The following is a 20,169-nucleotide window of genomic DNA, read 5'->3' as shown; positions in this document are numbered from 1 at the left end:
CGCAGTCAGAGAGTAGCTGGACGGTGGGACGCAGCCAGAGAGTAGCTGGATGGTGGGACGCAGTCAGAGAGTAGCTGGATGGTGGGACGCAACCAGAGAGTAGCTGGATGGTGGGACGCAGCCAGAGAGTAGCTGGATGGTGGGACGCAGTCAGAGAGTAGCTGGGCAGCCAGAGAGTAGCTGGACTGGGGGAAGCAGTCAGAGAGTAGCTGGATGGTGGGAAGTAGTCAGAGAGTAGCTGGATGGTGGGAAGTAGTCAGAGAGTAGCTGGATGGTGGGAAGTAGTCAGAGAGTAGCTGGACGGGAAACCCACTGAACTGGAAATGGAGGTCCAACGTTATACACCTTCTGAGTGTTTATCAATACGGCGAGAAGGAAAAGCAATGTCATGATGAGTAGACTATCTTTATTGGTAAACAGACTGCACTGCTCACTGGGTACTGCAGCAGTGACATAGTAATTACAACAGAGAGAGAGAGGGAGAGAGAGAGAGAGCGATGGGGAGAGGGAGAGAGAGAGAGAGAAAGGGATATGGGGGAAAGAGAGACCTGTTCAGAGAGAGAGGAAAACAGAAAGCTGTTCAGTAGGGGGGGGGATTGGGGGGGGAGAGGGAGGGAGGGGTGAGTAGGGGGTGTGGGGGAGAGGGAGGGCTGAGTAGTGGGGTGGAAGAAGGAGGGGTGAGTAGTGGGGTGGGGTGAAGGGAGGGTGAGTAGTGGGGGGTTGTGGGGGGAGAGGGAGGGGTGAGTAGTGGGGTGAGGGGAAGACGGAGGGGTGAGTAGTGGGGGGGGGGGGGGGGTTGAGTAGTGGGGTGGGGTGAAGAGGGAGGGGTGAGTAGTAGGGTGGGGGGAGTAGTGGGGGGGGGATGAGTAAGTAGTGGGGTGGGGGGAAGAGGGAGGGGTGAGTAGTGGGGTGGAGGGGAGAGGGAGGGGTGAGTAGTGGGGTGGAGGGGAGAGGGAGGGGTGAGTAGTGGGGTGGGGGAGGGAGGGGTGAGTTGTGGGGTGGGGGGAAGAGGGAGGGGTGAGTAGTGGGGTGGGGGAAGAGGGAGGGGTGAGTAGTGGGGTGGGGGGAGGGAGGGGTGAGTTGTGGGGGTGGGGTGAAGAGGGAGGGGTGAGTAGTAGGGTGGGGGGAGTATTATTATTATTATATTATGAGTAAGTAGTGGGGTGGGGGGAAGAGGGAGGGGTGAGTAGTGGGGTGGAGGGGAGAGGGAGGGGTGAGTAGTGGGGTGGGGGGGGGTGAGTTGTGGGGTGGGGTGAAGAGGGAGGGGTGAGTAGTAGGGTGGGGGAGTATTATTATTATTATATTATGAGTGAGTAGTGGGGTGGGGGGAAGAGGGAGGGGTGAGTAGTGGGGTGGAGGGGAGAGGGAGGGGTGAGTAGTGGGGTGGGGGGAGAGGGAGGGGTGAGTAGTGGGGTGGAGGGGAGAGGGAGGGGTGAGTAGTGGGGTGGGGGGGTGAGTTGTGGGGTGGGGGAAGAGGGAGGGGTGAGTAGTGGGGTGGGGGGGAAGAGGGAGGGGTGAGTTGTGTGGTGGGGGAAGAGGGAGGGGTGAGTAGTGGGGTGGGGGAAGAGGGAGGGGTGAGTAGTGGGGTGGGGGAAGAGGGAGGAGTGAGTAGTGCAGTGGGGGAGAGGGAGGAGTGAGTAGTGGGGTGGGGGGAAGATGGAGGAGTGAGTAGTGGGGTGGGGGAAGATGGAGGAGTGAGTAGTGGGGGGCGAGTCGTGGGGGGAGAGGGAGGGGTGAATAGTGGGGTGAGGGGAAGACGGAGGAGTGAGTAGTGGGGTGGGGGGGGAAGAGAGATGGTTAAAGTTTGTCTGTTAAACAGAGAGCCGATTGTCAGCAGTGAGAAGAGAAGCACCTCTTGGAGCAGTGCCAGTCCTCTGCAGGGGAGTGGATGGATCCAGACTCTGACACCACACACACAGTGCGTTTGGGTGTTCGTGTGCGTGCGCGTGGTGATTACATAGCAGTATATCCATAGAGATCCTATTCAATTACTATGTCATAATCCCTCAAAATTCCAGAATGAGGTGAAAATGGCAGCCATCTTGGTCAGGGAGAAATCCAAACCAGTCTAATTGGAATGAATGGCAGTAAAGGGATAATCCTGATTTTACTTAAACTGGAGAACAGTAAAGGCATGTGATATATCAGAAATTGAGTAACACAACTATTGTCAACCTAAAATAATGTCATATAATTATAAATACAGTTCAGGATAATACAGGTTTAAGACCAATTTTCTGTATAAATAGCCTCTAAAATATATGTCCTACAGTATGTAGCAACATTTGAAATGTATACTTTTTTTTACGAAAGTAGAGCCTCAGAGCTACAACGTTGTACATCATACACTGCAGTTGAGGAACAATGAGAATGTAATTCTGCTTTGAAAGATGAATGTGAGTGTTTTGGTAGACCTACCAGAGAGCTCTTCTTTGTCCACACCCATTCAGCAGAATCGTTCACACCCTCTTAAGCTTTAGCCCCGCCCATCTCTTTAAGGATTCGCAGTGTATTTAAACAACCAAAGCTTTCGAGACTAAAAATGGTGAAAGTAGTTGCAAAAAGTAGTAGTAAAAATTTTTATCTTTATCGAGTCCTTGGCCTACAACCTAATCTGAGTTTGGTGCAGGTTTACCAGAGACAGCTCTTCACATTACTGTCTCTGGTAAACATACTATATCAAATACAATCTAAGTTTATTCGTCACATTGCAGAGGACACAGAAGGTGTAAATGGGACAGTGAAACGGTTACTGGCATAGTGGAGTCTTTTGTTTTTCGACATGTAGCTAGCTAGCTAGCTAAACAATGAACCATTATCCCAACTCTAATCCCAAGTTCAAATCAGCTAGGATTTCAAACTGGGAAAAATCAATTTCAACGGCCATCCAGCGCGGAATTCCAACTCTGGCCCATTTCTAGAGCTCCTATACAGATCATACATGTAACGTTAGCTAGCGAGCCAGCCAGCTAACGTTAGCTATACACATATCATACATGTAACGTTATCTAGCGAGCCAACCAGTTAACATTAGCTAGCTAGTTAACAGTACAGCTTTAACTTTCAATGAAAACGACTGGGCATTCCACTGGGCATTCCACTGGGCATTCCACTGGGCATTCCACGGATTTCAAAACTCAGTCAACCTCTTCTGTGACAAAGACACCGTTTCTCCCCCACCATTGTCATCAGAAGACACAACGATGTCTGGTTCTAAGAAAATGTTTTTACGTAAATCAGGGATTTTCACATTGTCTGATTCATTTTCAGAGTCCGAGAGAGTAAGCACGGCACGGTCATTCTCCAGTGCCACGCCCTGACCTGCTGAGTGTGGTTCTCAATCAGAGGCAGCTGTCTATCGTTGTCTCTGATTGGGGATCATATATAAGTGGTCATTTTCCTTTTGGGTTTTGTGAGATCTTGTTTTCTGTATAGTTTGTTTTGCCTGACAGAACTGTGCGCTTTTGTTTTTTTGTTGTTGTTATTTTGCTTTCGGTGTCATCAATAAATTGAACGATGTACGCCTACCACGCCGCACCTTGGTCAAGGTCATTCCACAAACGAGAGCCGTAAAATCCAGAAAGTAGCCTATCACAACATTTTCCCACTGAACTGTCAGGAAGTGGATGAGCAGCATGTGGCTGGAGTCTTTGTGAGAGAGAAAATATAGTGTTTTGGAGGTTTATTTGATTCATCGAGCTCCAAACTGCCTCTGGAAGCAACATCAGCACAAGAACATGTTTGTCTCGGTCTTCCTGCGTTGTATTGATAAAGTGGAGAACTCGTTACGCTGTCAACGCTGCAGGAGTTGTATAGACCTCGCCCTGTTCCGGGATGAAGTCGAAAACCCTGACCTTCAGGGCGACAATTGCCTGCTCACGGAGGGCTACAGAGAAGAAGTCACTATGCTGGACATACAAATAGCTGAGGCTACTGGGAAAGCCAAGACCTGCGATTTTTAGTTGTCCTCTACTTCGAGGGTCGTGCATCACTGATGAGAGTCTCACCTTCAGGCAGGCTATCTTTTGTGGGCTGGCCGCTGCTCGGAAGTGATCGCTCACCGACGGAGAATGGCGTTGGCGTTGGCAGGACCTTTGTTGCTGAATCGCAGAATGATTCTCTCCTGGACCTGACTGGCCGGACAGGGAGACACGTCACACCGTTCATCGCCGAAGTCGATAGCGCCGGCGTCCTCCACTTTCTGAGCCTCCTGCAGTCACGGGATTCATGAATGGGCTGCCGACATCGAATAACTTTGCTGCTCTGGAGCCTGATGTCTGTATCGCCGGGGTCTAAGGTGGGTTCTGCTTCACCGGGTCTACGGTGGGCTCTGATATTCCTGTCATTTGTGGGGGGGGCGAGTTAGAGGAGCCCCTGATTGGGGTTAAGGTTGGGCTGAGGGCTCCGGCTCGAAATGAATAACAGCCATCAACCATTATTTTTAGAAGCTCCATGGTTAGATTGGTGGAAGTCCCGAATTACCCGTACACTTTGTTTTCCTGGAGCTACGGTATTGGAGTCAGAAGTCATGCCCACCATCAAGAAACAGATTCCTGATCTGAAAACAGTTATGTCCTTCGTTGACAATTTTGACTCCTTCTGGAATAGTCCTGGTTACTTTGAGGAAGACGGAATTCTGCCAGGGCCATTAGAAAGGTTCTTGGTCAACTAAATTGATGTGAGTACAATATTAGCATTACATGTAAGTCAGTTTTTACCATCTCCTCTTTGGTCTCTATGTTACACATGTTGTATCTGAAAGTGGTGACATGCCTAATGGAGAAAAGTCATTGCTATTCCTACTTTGTTTTATTTACCCAGTAGCTATAATCCAATATTTGAGTCTCCTGTTGTTCTGAAATCTCAAAGTAATCTGACTTGTATTGAAAACTCTGTGTGATTTTAAATGCAGAAAAGGTTTGACATTTTTACATCTTAACAGTCGTAGTTTCATTACCTAAAAACCATCATGTCAATATATATATATATATATATGCCATTTAGCAGACACTTTTATCCAAAGCGACTTACAGTCATGTGTGCATACATTCTACGTATGGGTGGTCCCGGGAATCGAACCCACTACCCTGGCATTACAAGCGCCATGCTCTACCAACTGAGCTACAGATCTGGGTCTCTCATCCCTAATCCCTGATGTTTTTACTCCATCTGAAACCTGCGGTTACAATGTGTTTCGGGTTGGTAGGAGGGGCAAAGGTGGTGGTGTTGCTATTTACACAAGGAATCTTATTTTTGTGTCTCTGTTAAAGGCTACCTCCATTACTAAACAATTTGAATTGTTGGCTTTAAGTCTTCAGTTGGGTTCAAACTAAAAAAATAACAGTTATAGGAATCGCCTCCGGCAAGAAGTTTGTATTAAACAAACTCACTGATTCAATTGCCATTTTTACTACCCCAGAGGTGTTGATCGCTGGAGATTTTAATCTTGCATGGGGAACGCAAGATGCTGACTATTTAAAGGATATTTGTACTAATCTAAATTTGACCCAGCTGACTCGTCCACACTTATAGGACCCTAAGACATCGACTTTGATTGACAAATATGTGGAGTAATTGCTTTGGATATTAGTGACCGCTGTCCCATGCCTCGATCCAAACCTCGTTTTATCAACAAGAGGAATTTTAAACATTTCAATGAACAGGCCTTTTTTTGTGACCTTTATTTTGGTGGCTTTGATTGTAATTGCATCTATACTTGACCCAGAGTTGGCTCTGAACCACGTCTCAAATGTTTTCAATTGTATTGTAGATAAACATGCTCCCTTTTAAAAAACAGAGAATTAAAAATATGTCTTGCCATTGGTTCAGGCCCAAAGCTATCTGAAATCATACACAACAGAGATGCTACTCGGCATTCAACACCATAGTACCCTCCAAGCTCGTCATCAAGCTCGAGACCCTGGGTCTTGACCCCGCCCTGTGCAACTGGGTACTGGACTTCCTGACGGGCCGCCCCCAGGTGGTGAGGGTAGGCAACAACATCTCCTCCCCGCTGATCCTCAACACGGGGGCCCCACAAGGGTGCGTTCTGAGCCCTCTCCTGTACTCCCTGTTCACCCACGACTGCGTGGCCACGCACGCCTCCAACTCAATCATCAAGTTTGCGGACGACACAACAGTGGTAGGCTTGATTACCAACAACGACGAGACGGCCTACAGGGAGGAGGTGAGGGCCCTTGGAGTGTGGTGTCAGGAAAATAACCTCACACTCAACGTCAACAAAACTAAGGAGATGATTGTGGACTTCAGGAAACAGCAGAGGGAACACCCCCTATCCACATCGATGGAACAGTAGTGGAGAGGGTAGCTAGTTTTAAGTTCCTCGGCATACACATCACAGACAAACTGAATTGGTCCACTCACACTGACAGCCGTGAAGAAGGCGCAGCAGCGCCTATTCAACCTCAGGAGGCTGAAGAAGGGCTTGTCACCAAAAGCACTCACAAACTTCTACAGATGAAGAGCATCCTGGCGGGCTGTATCACCGCCTGGTACGGCAACTGCTCCGCCCTCAACCGTAAGGCTTCCAGAGGTAGTGAGGACTGCACAACGCATCACCGGGGGCAAACTACCTGCCCTCCAGGACACCTACACCACCCGTTGTTACAGGAAGGCCATAAAGATCATCAAGGACATCAACCACCCGAACCACTGCCTGTTCACCCCGCTATCATCCAGAAGGCGAGGTCAGTACAGGTGCATCAAAGCTGGGACCGAGAGACTGAAAAACAGCTTCTATCTCAAGGCCATCAGACTGTTAAATAGCCACCACTAACATTGAGTGGCTGCTGCCAACACACTGTCATTGACACTGACCCAACTCCAGCCATTTTAATAATGGGAATTGATGGGAAATGATGTAAATATATCACTAGCCACTTTAAACAATGCTACCTTATATAATGTTACTTACCCTACATTATTCATCTCATATACATATGTATATACTGTACTCTACAACATCGACTGCATCCTTATGTAACACATGTATCACTAGCCACTTTAACTATGCCACTTTGTTTACTTTGTCTACATACTCATCTCATATGTATATACTGTACTCGATACCATCTACTGTATGCTGCTCTGTACCATCACTCATTCATATATCCTTATGTACATGTTCCTTATCCCCTTACACTGTGTATAAGACAGTAGTTTTGGAATTGTTAGTTAGATTACTTGTTGGTTATCACTGCATTGTCGGAACTAGAAGCACAAGCATTTCGCTACACTCGCATTAACATCTGCTAACCATGTGTATGTGACAAATAAAATTTGATTTGATTTGATTTACCAGGGCCAAAGCTATCTGCAATCATACACAACAGAGATGCTACCAGGGCCAAAGCTATCTGCAATCATACACAACAGAGATGCTGCCAGGGCCAAAGCTATCTGCAATCATACACAACAGAGATGCTGCCAGGGCCAAAGCTAGATTCAAAGACTCGGGCCCAGACTGTCAGTCTTTCAGGCGATTTGAGAAATGTGTGTGTAAAAAATAGTTTAAAAAGCTTTTATGTCAATACACTATCTGAATGTACAGAGAACAAGATAAAGATAAAAGAAGATAAATATTGGAAAGTGGTTACGTCACTGAAGGGTTGTGTCTCTTCTTCTCTTCCCCAAGAAATTAATTTAGACTCTGGCCCTATTACTGACTAAATTAATATCGTTAATGCATTTAATCCCCATTTGATCTCTGCGGGCTTTACATTTGAATGAATTTCAAAGCCAGCTCTTGAAAAGAGTAGTTTGTTGACGGTGAAAATCTATTGAATGACACTGAAAATTATGATCAGGAGTTTTCTTTTCAGAAATGCACTGATAAAGAAGTCCTGGATGCTTTGCTAACATTGTACGACAACAAATCCACAGGGGCTGATCATTTGGAGCCTGGTCTTCTTAAGCGGCAGCACCCCTTATTGCTGGCTCAGTAGAACACCTTTTCTATTTAACATTGTTATCAAGAAGTATTACAAAAACATGGAAATCTGCATATGTGCTGCCCTCCATAAGATACAAATGATCTTGACAACTATCTAACTATACCCATTTCAAGATTACATTGTTCAGCTGAGATTCTTGAATCCTTGGTTACTGTACAACTTTCTTCCTTTTTAATCTGATAATCGTAATATAATATAAACCAATCAGGGTATAGACCTGAGCAGAGTACTACCACAGCAACCATGCAAGTTGTCAATGATCTTGTCGATGCCTTGAACGCTAAAAGGGAGCTGTGCTGCCTCTTTGTATTGATCTGTCAAAGGCTTTCAACACTGTTGATCATTCTGTTTTGGTGAAGATGTTATCAAGAATAGGCCTGGAATATACAGCCTGTTTATGGTTTCATAATTATCTTAGCGACAGAACTACGGTCATCTTGACAGATGGTGTTAAATATGAACTTCTTGAGATTCTAAAAGGTGTTCCTCAGGGTTCTACTTTGGGTCCATTATTGTTCACTTTGTATATTGATGACTTAGGAAACACTGTTCATACTTGTAACATTAATCTCTATGCTGATCGGTCAGCAGCAGACCACCCTGCATACCACTGCTGGCTAGCTTCTGAAACTAAGCAGGGTTGGTCCTGGTCAGTCCCTGGATGGGAGACCAGATGCTGCTGGAAGTGGTGTTGGAGGGCCAGTAGGAGGCACTCTTTCCTCTGGTCAAAAAATAATAATCCCAATGCCCTGTGTAGGGTGCCGTCTTTCGGATGGGACATTAAACGGATGTCCTGACATTCTCTGAGATCATTAAAGAGCCCATGGCACTTATCGTAGGGGTTTTAACCCTGGTGTCCTGGCTAAATTTCCAATCTGGCCCTCAAACCATCACGGTCATCTAATAATACCCAGTTTACAATTGGCCCATTCATCTCCCCTGTAACTATTCCCCAGGTTGTTGCTGCAAATGAGAACGTGTTCTCAGTCAACTTACCTGGATAAATAAGATGACACAGTTTTGTATTTCTGTGCCACCTTAGTGCAGCAGGCCATTCATGAACTTCAGCATGAATTTGATTCAATTCAGAAATCTTTTAAAGATCTCAAATTAGTGGTAAATACGAGTAAAACCAAGCTCATGCTGTCCTCTCGGTCATGAAATGTTGACCCTGAGGATATTGGCTCTACAAATGGAGCCCAAATTGAGCTTGTTTCTCAATATAAAGTACCTGGGTGTCTGGATTGATGACAAGTTGTCCTTCGTAATGCATATAGAAAACCTGATTAAGAAGCTAAGATTGTTTTTTTGTATATCGAAAATAAATCATTTAAAATAGGATAAATATTGTTCAAACAACACCTCTTCCTGTATTGGGTAATGGTGTTTACATGCATGTGGCACAACCTCTGTTTTAAAACCCTTGGACACAGTCTACCATTCAGCAATACGTTTTATCACAGGGGACCATTTTAGGACTCGTCATTGTAGTCTGTAAGAAGAGAGTCGCGTTCTCTTTGATTGATTTACAAAGCAATCTGACAGTTAATCCTTTCATATGTAACCTCTTTAATTACGTTAAGAATTATAAGTTACCAAATCTGTTCTCAGGAATGGATAACACTAGAGATTCCGTATGTTAAGGTTTTCTTCCGGTGAAGGAGAGGAGGACCAAAATGCAGCGTGGTTATCTCGATACGTCTTTAATAAAGATAATAACGAACAATACAAACCGTGAAAAACCAAAACAGCCCTATCTGGTACAAACAAACACAGAGACAGGAACATTCACCCACGAAACACTCAAAGAATATGGCTGCCTAAATATAGTTCCCAATCAGAGACAACGATAAACACCTGCCTCTGATTGAGAACCACTCCAGGCAATCATAGACTATTCTAGACAACTATACTACACCACAATCCTATAACCTACAAAAAAAACCTAGACAAAACAGACTTCATAATTAACCCATGTCACACCCTGGCCTGACCAAAATAATAAAGAAAACACAAAATACTAAGACCAGGGGGTGACACCTTAAGTCTCCACAGATTTGGAAAAATCTGTTGTTGTTTTTTTGCCCCTAATTTGTGGAACAATCTGCAGAGTTCACTGCAGTAAGATGTGCTGGTGCCAGTTTACATTATTGATTGAGGACCTCTATGTAGTTGAATGGGACTGCTTTTATTAAATATGTTGTATTTTGTTATTGTATGCTGAATTATATTGTTTTATACACATGTATTTGTTTATTATGTTTTTATTAAGATGAGCAATGCTGCAGTAGCATCAAATTCTACTTCTACTACTTTTGCAGATATGAAAGGAGACCTCCCTCAGACTAGATGGTTGTTATATGCTGTGGATATGAAAGGAGACCTCCCTCAGACTAGATGGTTGTAATATGTTGTGGATATGAAAGGAGACCTCCCTCAGACTAGATGGTTGTTATGTGCTGTGGATATGAAAAGAGACCTCCCTCAGACTAGATGGTTGTTATGTGCTGTGGATATGAAAAGAGACCTCCCTCAGACTAGATGGTTGTTATGTGCTGTGGATATGAAAAGAGACCTCCCTCAGACTAGATGGTTGTTATGTGCTGTGGATATGAAAGGAGACCTCCCTCAGACTAGATGGTTGTAATATGTTGTGGATATGAAAAGAGACCTCCCTCAGTTATACAACATGGTTGCTATACGCTGTGCTTTGGTCAATCTAAATGCCTTTCTGCTGTTGATTTACTTCTGTGTTTTGGGTCGTTGTCCTGTTGCATCAATCAACTTCTGTTGAGCTTCAATTGGTGGACAGATAGCCTTACATTCTCCTGCAAAATGTCTTGATAAACTTGGGAATTCATTTTTTCCCATTGATGATAGCAAGCTGTCCAGGCCCTGAGGCAGCAAAGCAGTCCCAAACCATGATGCTCCCTCCACCATTTTTTACAGTTGGGATGAGGTTTTGATGTTGGTGTGCTGTGCCTTTTTTTTCTCCACACATAGTTTTCCTTACAAACAACTCAACTAGTTTCATCTGTCCACAGAATATTTTGCCAGTAGCGCTGTGGAACATCCAGGTGCTCTTTTACAAACTTCAGAAGTGCAGCATTGTTTTTTTCTTCTTCTGTGGTGTCCTCTCATGAACACCATTCTTTTTTAGTGTTCTTCTTCTGTGGTGTCCTCTCATGAACACCATTCTTGTTTAGTCTTTTAATGTATCGTAGACTCATCAACAGAGATGTTAGCATGTTCCAGAGATTTCTGTAAGTCTTTAGCTGACACTTTAGGATTCTTCTTAACCTCGTTAAAATTCAATTCAATCTAGAATCAGCTTCCTATTTTGCAACAAAGCATCCTTCACTCATGCTGCCAAACATACCCTCATAAAACTGACTATCCTACCGATCCTGGACTTCGGCGAGGTCATTTACAAAATAGCCTCCAACACTCTACTCAGCAAATTGGATGTAGTCTATCACAGTGCCATCTGTTTTGTCATTAAAGCCCCATATACTACCCACCACTGCGACCTGTATGCTCTCGTCAGGCTGGCCCTCACTTCATATTCGTCGTCAGACCCACTGGCTACAGGTTATCTACAAGTCTCTGCTAGGTAAAGCCCCGCCTTATCTCAGCTCACTGGTCACCATAGCAGCACCCACCCATAGCACGCGCTCCAGCAGGTATATCTCACTGGTCACCCCCAAAGCCAGTTCTTCCTTTGGCCGCCTTTCCTTACAGTTCTCTGCTGCCAATGACTGGAACTAATAGCAAAAATCACTGAAGCTGGAGTCTTATATCTCCCTCACTAACTTTAAGCATCAGCTGTCAGAGCAGCTTAAAGATCATTGCACCTGTACACAGCCCATCTGTAAATAGCCCATCCAACTACCTCATCCCCATGTTGTTATTAATTATTTTGCTCCTTTGCACCCCAGTATCTCTACTTGCACATTCATCTTCTGCACATCTATCACTCCAGAGTTAATTGCTAAATTGTAATTACTTTGCCACTACGGCCTATTTATTGCCTTACCTCCTAATCTTACGATATTTGCACACACTGTTTATATATTTTTCTATTGTGTTATTGACTGTACATTTGTTTTATTCCATGTGTAACTCTGTGTTGTTGTTTATTGTCGCACTGCTTTGCTTTATCTTGGCCAGGTTGCAGTTATAAATGAGAACTTGTTCTCAACTGGCCTACCTCGTTAAATAAAGGTGAAATTTAAAATTTAAAATAAACAAACAAACATACCTGATTCAACTTGTCAAATAATCATCAGGGGTTACTGGAGGACTGGAGTTGGGCTGTTGGGAGGAATGGAGTTGGGCTGTTGGGAGGAATGGAGTTGGGCTGTTGGGGGTACTGGAGGACTGGAGTTGGGCTGTTGGGAGGAATGGAGTTGGGCTGTTGGGGGTACTGGAGGACTGGAGTTGGGCTGTTGGGGGTACTGGAGGACTGGAGTTGGGCTGTTGGGGGTACTGGAGGAGTTCAATGGTATGTTTGGGCTACAACAACAATGTGTGTTGGGGTACTGGAGGACTGGAGTTGGGCTGTTGGGAGGACTAGGGTTGGGCTGTTGGGGGTACTGGAGGACTGGAGTTGGGCTGGGGGTTGGGGGTACTGGAGTTGGGGACTGGAGGAGAGTTGGGCTGTTGGGAGGACTGGAGTTGGACTGTTGGGGGTACTGGAGGACTGGAGTTGGGCTGTTGGGGGTACTGGAGGACTGGAGTTGGGCTGTTGGGAGGACTGGAGTTGGACTGTTGGGGGTACTGGAGGACTGGAGTTGGGCTGTTGGGGGTACTGGAGGACTGGAGTTGGGCTGTTGGGGGTACTGGAGGACTGGAGTTGGGCTGTTGGAGGACTGAAGTTGGGCTGTTGGGGGTACTGGAGGACTGGAATTGGGCTGTTGGGAGGACTGGAGTTGGGCTGTTGGGGGTACTGGAGGACTGGAGTTGGGCTGTTGGGGGTACTGGAGGACTGGAGTTGGGCTGTTGGGAGGACTGGAGTTGGACTGTTGGGGGTACTGGAGGACTGGAGTTGGGCTGTTGGGGGTACTGGAGGACTGGAGTTGGGCTGTTGGGGGTACTGGAGGACTGGAGTTGGGCTGTTGGAGGACTGAAGTTGGGCTGTTGGGGGTACTGGAGGACTGGAATTGGGCTGTTGGGGGTACTGGAGGACTGGAGTTGGGCTGTTGGGAGGACTGGAGTTGGACTGTTGGGGGTACTGGAGGACTGGAGTTGGGCTGTTGGGAGGACTGGAGTTGGACTGTTGGGGGTACTGGAGGACTGGAGTTGGGCTGTTGGGAGGACTGGAGTTGGACTGTTGGGGGTACTGGAGGACTGGAGTTGGGCTGTTGGGAGGACTGGAGTTGGGCTGTTGGGAGGACTGGAGTTGGGCTGTTGGGAGGACTGGAGTTGGGCTGTTGGGGGTACTGGAGGACTGGAGTTGGGCTGTTGGGAGGACTGGAGTTGGACTGTTGGGGGTACTGGAGTTGGGAACCAACGCTGTAGGTCTATGGCTGCATTAGTGTTGCATGCCATTAGCAGCTGCAAAATGGGTTCACATGACTCACGTCCTGAGATTGACAATCAAAAACTAATTGGAGAGCTTAAGACTGAACAAAAAGGTCATGTTCATTTGAGAATCAACATAGAAACAGACACATTAAACAAATATGTTTATTGCAGGATTAGCTGAAACACTTTACTCCCAAGAATCAACACTATTTCATATCATTTCAAAGTGTACAAGTAAGCTAACTCATACAGTATGTTAGACGTCTTAGTAACAAGTAAGATATTTTATCACTAAAGTATAATTTCAGGTGAATTTTTTTTTTTTTAAGTCAATACCAGTGGTGGCCAACCATCGCTCCACTGCTCAGTGATCTACTAGGGGAACAGACTTCTATTCCAGCCCAGATATAGATCTACTAGGGGGACAGACTTCTATTCCAGCCCAGAAATATATCTACTGGAGGAGCAGACTTCTATTCCAGCCCAGTAATAGATCTACTGGAGGAGCAGACTTCTATTCCAGCCCAGATATATATCTACTGGAGGAGCAGACTTCTATTCCAGCCCAGTAATAGATCTACTAGGGGGACAGACTTCTATTCCAGCCCAGTAATAGATCTACTAGGGGGACAGACTTCTATTCCAGCCCAGAAATAGATCTACTGGAGGAGCAGACTTCTATTCCAGCCCAGTAATAGATCTACTGGAGGAGCAGACTTCTATTCCAGCCCAGTAATAGATCTACTAGGGGGACAGACTTCTATTCCAGCCCAGTAATAGATCTACTGGAGGAGCAGACTTCTATTCCAGCCCAGATATATATCTACTGGAGGAGCAGACTTCTATTCCAGCCCAGTAATAGATCTACTAGGGGGACAGACTTCTATTCCAGCCCAGTAATAGATCTACTAGGGGGACAGACTTCTATTCCAGCCCAGTAATAGATCTACTAGGGGGACAGACTTCTATTCCAGCCCAGTAATAGATCTACTAGGGGGACAGACTTCTATTCCAGCCCAGTAATAGATCTACTAGGGGGACAGACTTCTATTCCAGCCCAGTAATAGATCTACTGGAGGAGCAGACTTCTATTCCAGCCCAGTAATAGATCTACTGGAGGAGCAGACTTCTATTCCAGCCCAGTAATAGATCTACTGGAGGAGCAGACTTCTATTCCAGCCCAGAAATAGATCTACTGGAGGAGCAGACTTCTATTCCAGCCCAGAAATAGATCTACTGGAGGAGCAGACTTCTATTCCAGCCCAGAAATAGATCTACTGGAGGAGCAGACTTCTATTCCAGCCCAGAAATATATATACTGGAGGAGCAGACTTCTATTCCAGCCCAGAAATAGATCTACTGGAGGAGCAGACTTCTATTCCAGCCCAGAAATATATATACTGGAGGAGCAGACTTCTATTCCAGCCCAGAAATAGATCTACTGGAGGAGCAGACTTCTATTCCAGCCCAGAAATATATCTACTGGAGGAGCAGACTTCTATTCCAGCCCAGAAATATATCTACTGGAGGAGCAGACTTCTATTCCAGCCCAGAAATATATCTACTGGAGGAGCAGACTTCTATTCCAGCCCAGAAATAGATCTACTGGAGGAGCAGACTTCTATTCCAGCCCAGTAATAGATCTACTGGAGGAGCAGACCTCTATTCCAGCCCAGTAATAGATCTACTGGAGGAGCAGACTTCTATTCCAGCCCAGTAATAGATCTACTGGAGGAGCAGACTTCTATTCCAGCCCAGTAATAGATCTACTAGGGGGACAGACTTCTATTCCAGCCCAGATATATATCTACTGGAGGAGCAGACTTCTATTCCAGCCCAGAAATAGATCTACTGGAGGAGCAGACTTCTATTCCAGCCCAGAAATAGATCTACTGGAGGAGCAGACTTCTATTCCAGCCCAGAAATATATATACTGGAGGAGCAGACTTCTATTCCAGCCCAGAAATAGATCTACTGGAGGAGCAGACTTCTATTCCAGCCCAGAAATATATATACTGGAGTAGCAGACTTCTATTCCAGCCCAGAAATAGATCTACTGGAGGAGCAGACTTCTATTCCAGCCCAGAAATATATCTACTGGAGGAGCAGACTTCTATTCCAGCCCAGAAATATATCTACTGGAGGAGCAGACTTCTATTCCAGCCCAGAAATATATCTACTGGAGGAGCAGACTTCTATTCCAGCCCAGAAATAGATCTACTGGAGGAGCAGACTTCTATTCCAGCCCAGTAATAGATCTACTGGAGGAGCAGACTTCTATTCCAGCCCAGTAATAGATATACTGGAGGAGCAGACCTCTATTCCAGCCCAGTAATAGATCTACTAGGGGGACAGACTTCTATTCCAGCCCAGTAATAGATCTACTGGAGGAGCAGACTTCTATTCCAGCCCAGTAATATATCTACTAGGGGGACAGACTTCTATTCCAGCCCAGATATATATCTACTGGAGGAGCAGACTTCTATTCCAGCCCAGAAATAGAACACTTGATTATTAACTCATTAGGTTTGATCAGTTGAATCACGTGTATTATTAGTGCTGGGTTGGAACAGTCTTTAGAAAAAATGAAACAATGAGCAATCTTCCCGTAGTTTCCAGTCAGTGGTAGCAAAACAACTCCATGTGGACCATTGGGAGGACTTCCACCAGACAGAGAGAGTCTGGTCTTCCAACATGGCGCCTAGAATGGTTGCTAGGTGATTTGTGATGCAACTGCAAGTCCTCTATACCAGTATACCATAAACAGTGTTTTTTTTATGGATATGCTGCAAACTACACCAGGGAAACATTAGGTTAACACCAGGGAAACATTAGTTTAACACCAGGGAAACATTAGGTTAATGTTAGGTACTCATTAGGTTAACACCAGGGAAACTTTAGGTTAACACCAGGGAAACATTAGGTTAACACCAGGGAAACGTTAGGTTAACACCAGGGAAACATTAGGTTAACACCAGGGAAACATTAGGTTAATGTTAGGTACTCATTAGGTTAACACCAGGGAAACGTTAGTTTAACACCAGGGAAACATTAGGTTAATGTTAGGTACTCATTAGGTTAACACCAGGGAAACATTAGGTTAACACCAGGGAAACATTAGGTTAACACCAGGGAAACGTTAGGTTAACACCAGGGAAACATTAGGTTAACACCAGGGAAACATTAGGTTAATGTTAGGTACTCATTAGGTTAACACCAGGGAAACATTAGGTTAACACCAGGGAAACATTAGGTTAACACCAGGGAAACATTAGGTTAACACCAGGGAAACATTAGGTTAACACCAGGGAAACATTAGGTTAACACCAGGGAAACATTAGGTTAACACCAGGGAAACATTAGGTTAATGTTAGGTACTCATTAGGTTAACACCAGGGAAACATTAGGTTAACACCAGGGAAACATTAGGTTAACACCAGGGAAACATTAGGTTAATGTTAGGTACTCATTAGGTTAACACCAGGGAAATGTTAGGTACTCATTAGGTTAACACCAGGGAAACATTAGGTTAACACCAGGGAAACATTAGGTTAACACCAGGGAAACATTAGGTTAACACCAGGGAAACATTAGGTTAACACCAGGGAAACGTTAGGTTAACACCAGGGAAACATTAGGTTAACACCAGGGAAACATTAGGTTAACACCAGGGAAACATTAGGTTAACACCAGGGAAACATTAGGTTAACACCAGGGAAACATTAGGTTAACACCAGGGAAACGTTAGGTTAACACCAGGGAAACATTAGGTTAACACCAGGGAAACATTAGGTTAACACCAGGGAAACATTAGGTTAACACCAGGGAAACATTAGGTTAACACCAGGGAAACGTTAGGTTAACACCAGGGAAACGTTAGGTTAACACCAGGGAAACATTAGGTTAACACCAGGGAAACGTTAGGTTAACACCAGGGAAACGTTAGGTTAACACCAGGGAAACATTAGGTTAACATGAGATCAACATTAGGTTAACACCAGGGAAACGTTAGGTTAACACCAGGGAAACATTAGGTTAACACCAGGGAAAGATTAGGTTAACACCAGGGAAACATTAGGTTAACACCAGGGAAACATTAGGTTAACACCAGGGAAACGTTAGGTTAACACCAGGGAAACGTTAGGTTAACACCAGGGAAACGTTAGGTTAACACCAGGGAAACGTTAGGTTAACACCAGGGAAACGTTAGGTTAACACCAGGGAAACATTAGGTTAACACCAGGGAAACGTTAGGTTAACACCAGGGAAACATTAGGTTAACACCAGGGAAACATTAGGTTAACACCAGGGAAACATTAGGTTAACACCAGGGAAACGTTAGGTTAACACCAGGGAAACGTTAGGTTAACACCAGGGAAACGTTAGGTTAACACCAGGGAAACGTTAGGTTAACACCAGGGAAACATTAGGTTAACACCAGGGAAACGTTAGGTTAACACCAGGGAAACATTAGGTTAACACCAGGGAAACATTAGGTTAACACCAGGGAAACATTAGGTTAACACCAGGGAAACGTTAGGTTAACACCAGGGAAACGTTAGGTTAACACCAGGGAAACGTTAGGTTAACACCAGGGAAACATTAGGTTAACACCAGGAAACATTAGGTTAACACCAGGGAAACATTAGGTTAACACCAGGGAAACATTAGGTTAACACCAGGGAAACGTTAGGTTAACACCAGGGAAACGTTAGGTTAACACCAGGGAAACGTTAGGTTAACACCAGGGAAACATTAGGTTAACACCAGGGAAACATTAGGTTAACACCAGGGAAACATTAGGTTAACACCAGGGAAACATTAGGTTAACACCAGGGAAACATTAGGTTAACACCAGGGAAACATTAGGTTAACACCAGGGAAACATTAGGTTAACACCAGGTTAACATTAGGTTAACATTAGGTTAACATTAGGTTAACATTAGGTTAACATGAGATCAACATTAGGTCAACATTAGATTAACATTTGGGACTCATTAGGTTAATTTTTCAAACTGCAAGGCATAACACCAGTGGCCTTAAGATGGTCTCCTCCTCTTGTCCTCTCTCTACTAATCACCATTTTGTTATCGATGCCACATTTCCCCTCTCCTCCCCTTCTCTTTTCTCTCTATACTCCATCTTTCTCTCTCCCTCTCCCTTGATCGCCATCCCTCTCCCTCTCCCTTCTTCGATCCCTCTACCTCCTAGGTGGTGAGGGATCAGATATCTCACTGTATGGACTACAGGGCTGTCTTTACAGTACTGTGTTTATGTCATTGACATCTCTCTCCTTCTCTCTCCCTTCTTCGATCCCTCTACCTCCCAGGTGGTGAGGGATCAGATATCTCACTGTACGGTGAAGCTGCGTCAGACGACAGGCCTGATGGAGTATTGTCTAGAGGTCATCAAAGAGAACGACCCCAGCGGATTCCTACAGGTCAGTAAGGGAACGACCCCAGAGGATTCCTACAGGTCAGTAGAGAACGACCCCAGAGGGTTCCTACAGGTCAGTAGAGGGCAGTGATGAGGATTCCTACAGGTCAATAGACAACGACCCCAGAGGATTCCTATAGGTCAATAGAGAACGACCCCAGCAGATTCCTACAGGTCAATAGAGAACGACCCCAGAGGTTTCCTACAGGTCAGTAGAGGTCAATAGAGGTCAGTAGAGGGCAGTGTGCCAAAGCTGGGTGAACTGATCGTCAGAACTGGCTTAAATCTGGTTGTAATTGAGTCCTTGTATGCAACCAGTTCTTGGTGTCTGTGTCACCTGCCGCCACTCACAGCTACAGCTGGTGTGCATACGGTACTCTCTGGGACCTAGGCCTTTGGCTACATCGGTGTTACTGAAGATATTATATGCTCGTTTGTTAGTTTAAGACCGTAGTATTTATTTTTCAATGTCACATCGTGTGGCGTCAAATCAGTCTCTATAGTCCACTGAGACGAGAGGGAGGAGTGTGATGCTGCCAGAGGGCGGAGGGTGATGCTGCCAGAGGGCGGAGGGTGAGGCTGCCAGAGGGCGGAGGGTGATGCTGCCAGAGGGCGGAGGGTGATGCTGCCAGAGGGCGTAGGGTGATGCTGCCAGAGGGCGGAGGGTGATGCTGCCAGAGGGCGGAGGGTGATGCTGCCAGAGGGCGGAGGGTGATGCTGCCAGAGGGCGGAGGGTGATGCTGCCAGAGGGCGGAGGGTGATACTGCGAGAGTGCGGAGGGTGATGCTGCCAGAGGGCGGAGGGTGATGCTGCGAGAGCGCAGAGAGTGATGCTGCGAGAGTGTGGAGGGTGATGCTGCGAGACCACGGAGGGTGATGCTGCCAGAGGGCGGAGAGTGATGCTGCGAGAGCGCGGAGGGTGATGCTGCGAGAGCGCGGAGGGTGATGCTGCGAGAGCGCGGAGGGTGATGCTGCGAGAGCGCGGAGGGTGATGCTGCGAGAGCGCAGAGAGTGATGCTGTGAGAGCGCGAGGGTGATGCTGCGAGAGGGTGGAGGGTGATGCCGCGAGAGGGCGGAGGGTGATGCCGCGAGAGCGCGTAGAATGATACCGCAAGAGGGCGGAGGGTGATGCCGCGAGAGGGCGGAGGGTGATGCCGCGATAGGGCGGAGGGTGATGCTGCCAGAGGGCGGAGGGTGATGCTGCGAGAGCGCGGAGGGTGATGCTGCGAGAGGGC

The 20,169-nt window shown here is 46.0% G+C and overlaps 1 protein-coding gene across 4 annotated transcripts in view; it reads left to right on the top strand.

Moving 5' to 3' along the window:
* LOC124001217 (E3 ubiquitin-protein ligase TRIM9-like) overlaps nucleotides 1-20,169 on the top strand; it is a 132,723-nt gene that overhangs the window by 55,844 nt on the left and 56,710 nt on the right. For all 4 annotated transcript variants that reach the window (XM_046307843.1, XM_046307842.1, XM_046307845.1 and 1 more), the window contains one exon: nucleotides 18,829-18,939. In XM_046307843.1, the coding sequence (XP_046163799.1) occupies nucleotides 18,829-18,939 (111 nt within the window). The remainder of the gene's footprint in view (nucleotides 1-18,828; nucleotides 18,940-20,169) is intronic.

The sequence above is a fragment of the Oncorhynchus gorbuscha genome, linkage group LG17 (assembly GCF_021184085.1).
Source record: "Oncorhynchus gorbuscha isolate QuinsamMale2020 ecotype Even-year linkage group LG17, OgorEven_v1.0, whole genome shotgun sequence".
In the NCBI taxonomy this organism is placed as follows: domain Eukaryota; kingdom Metazoa; phylum Chordata; class Actinopteri; order Salmoniformes; family Salmonidae; genus Oncorhynchus; species Oncorhynchus gorbuscha.
The sequence above is the reverse complement of the archived record's forward strand: the minus strand, read 5'-3'. Positions and strand labels throughout refer to the sequence as shown.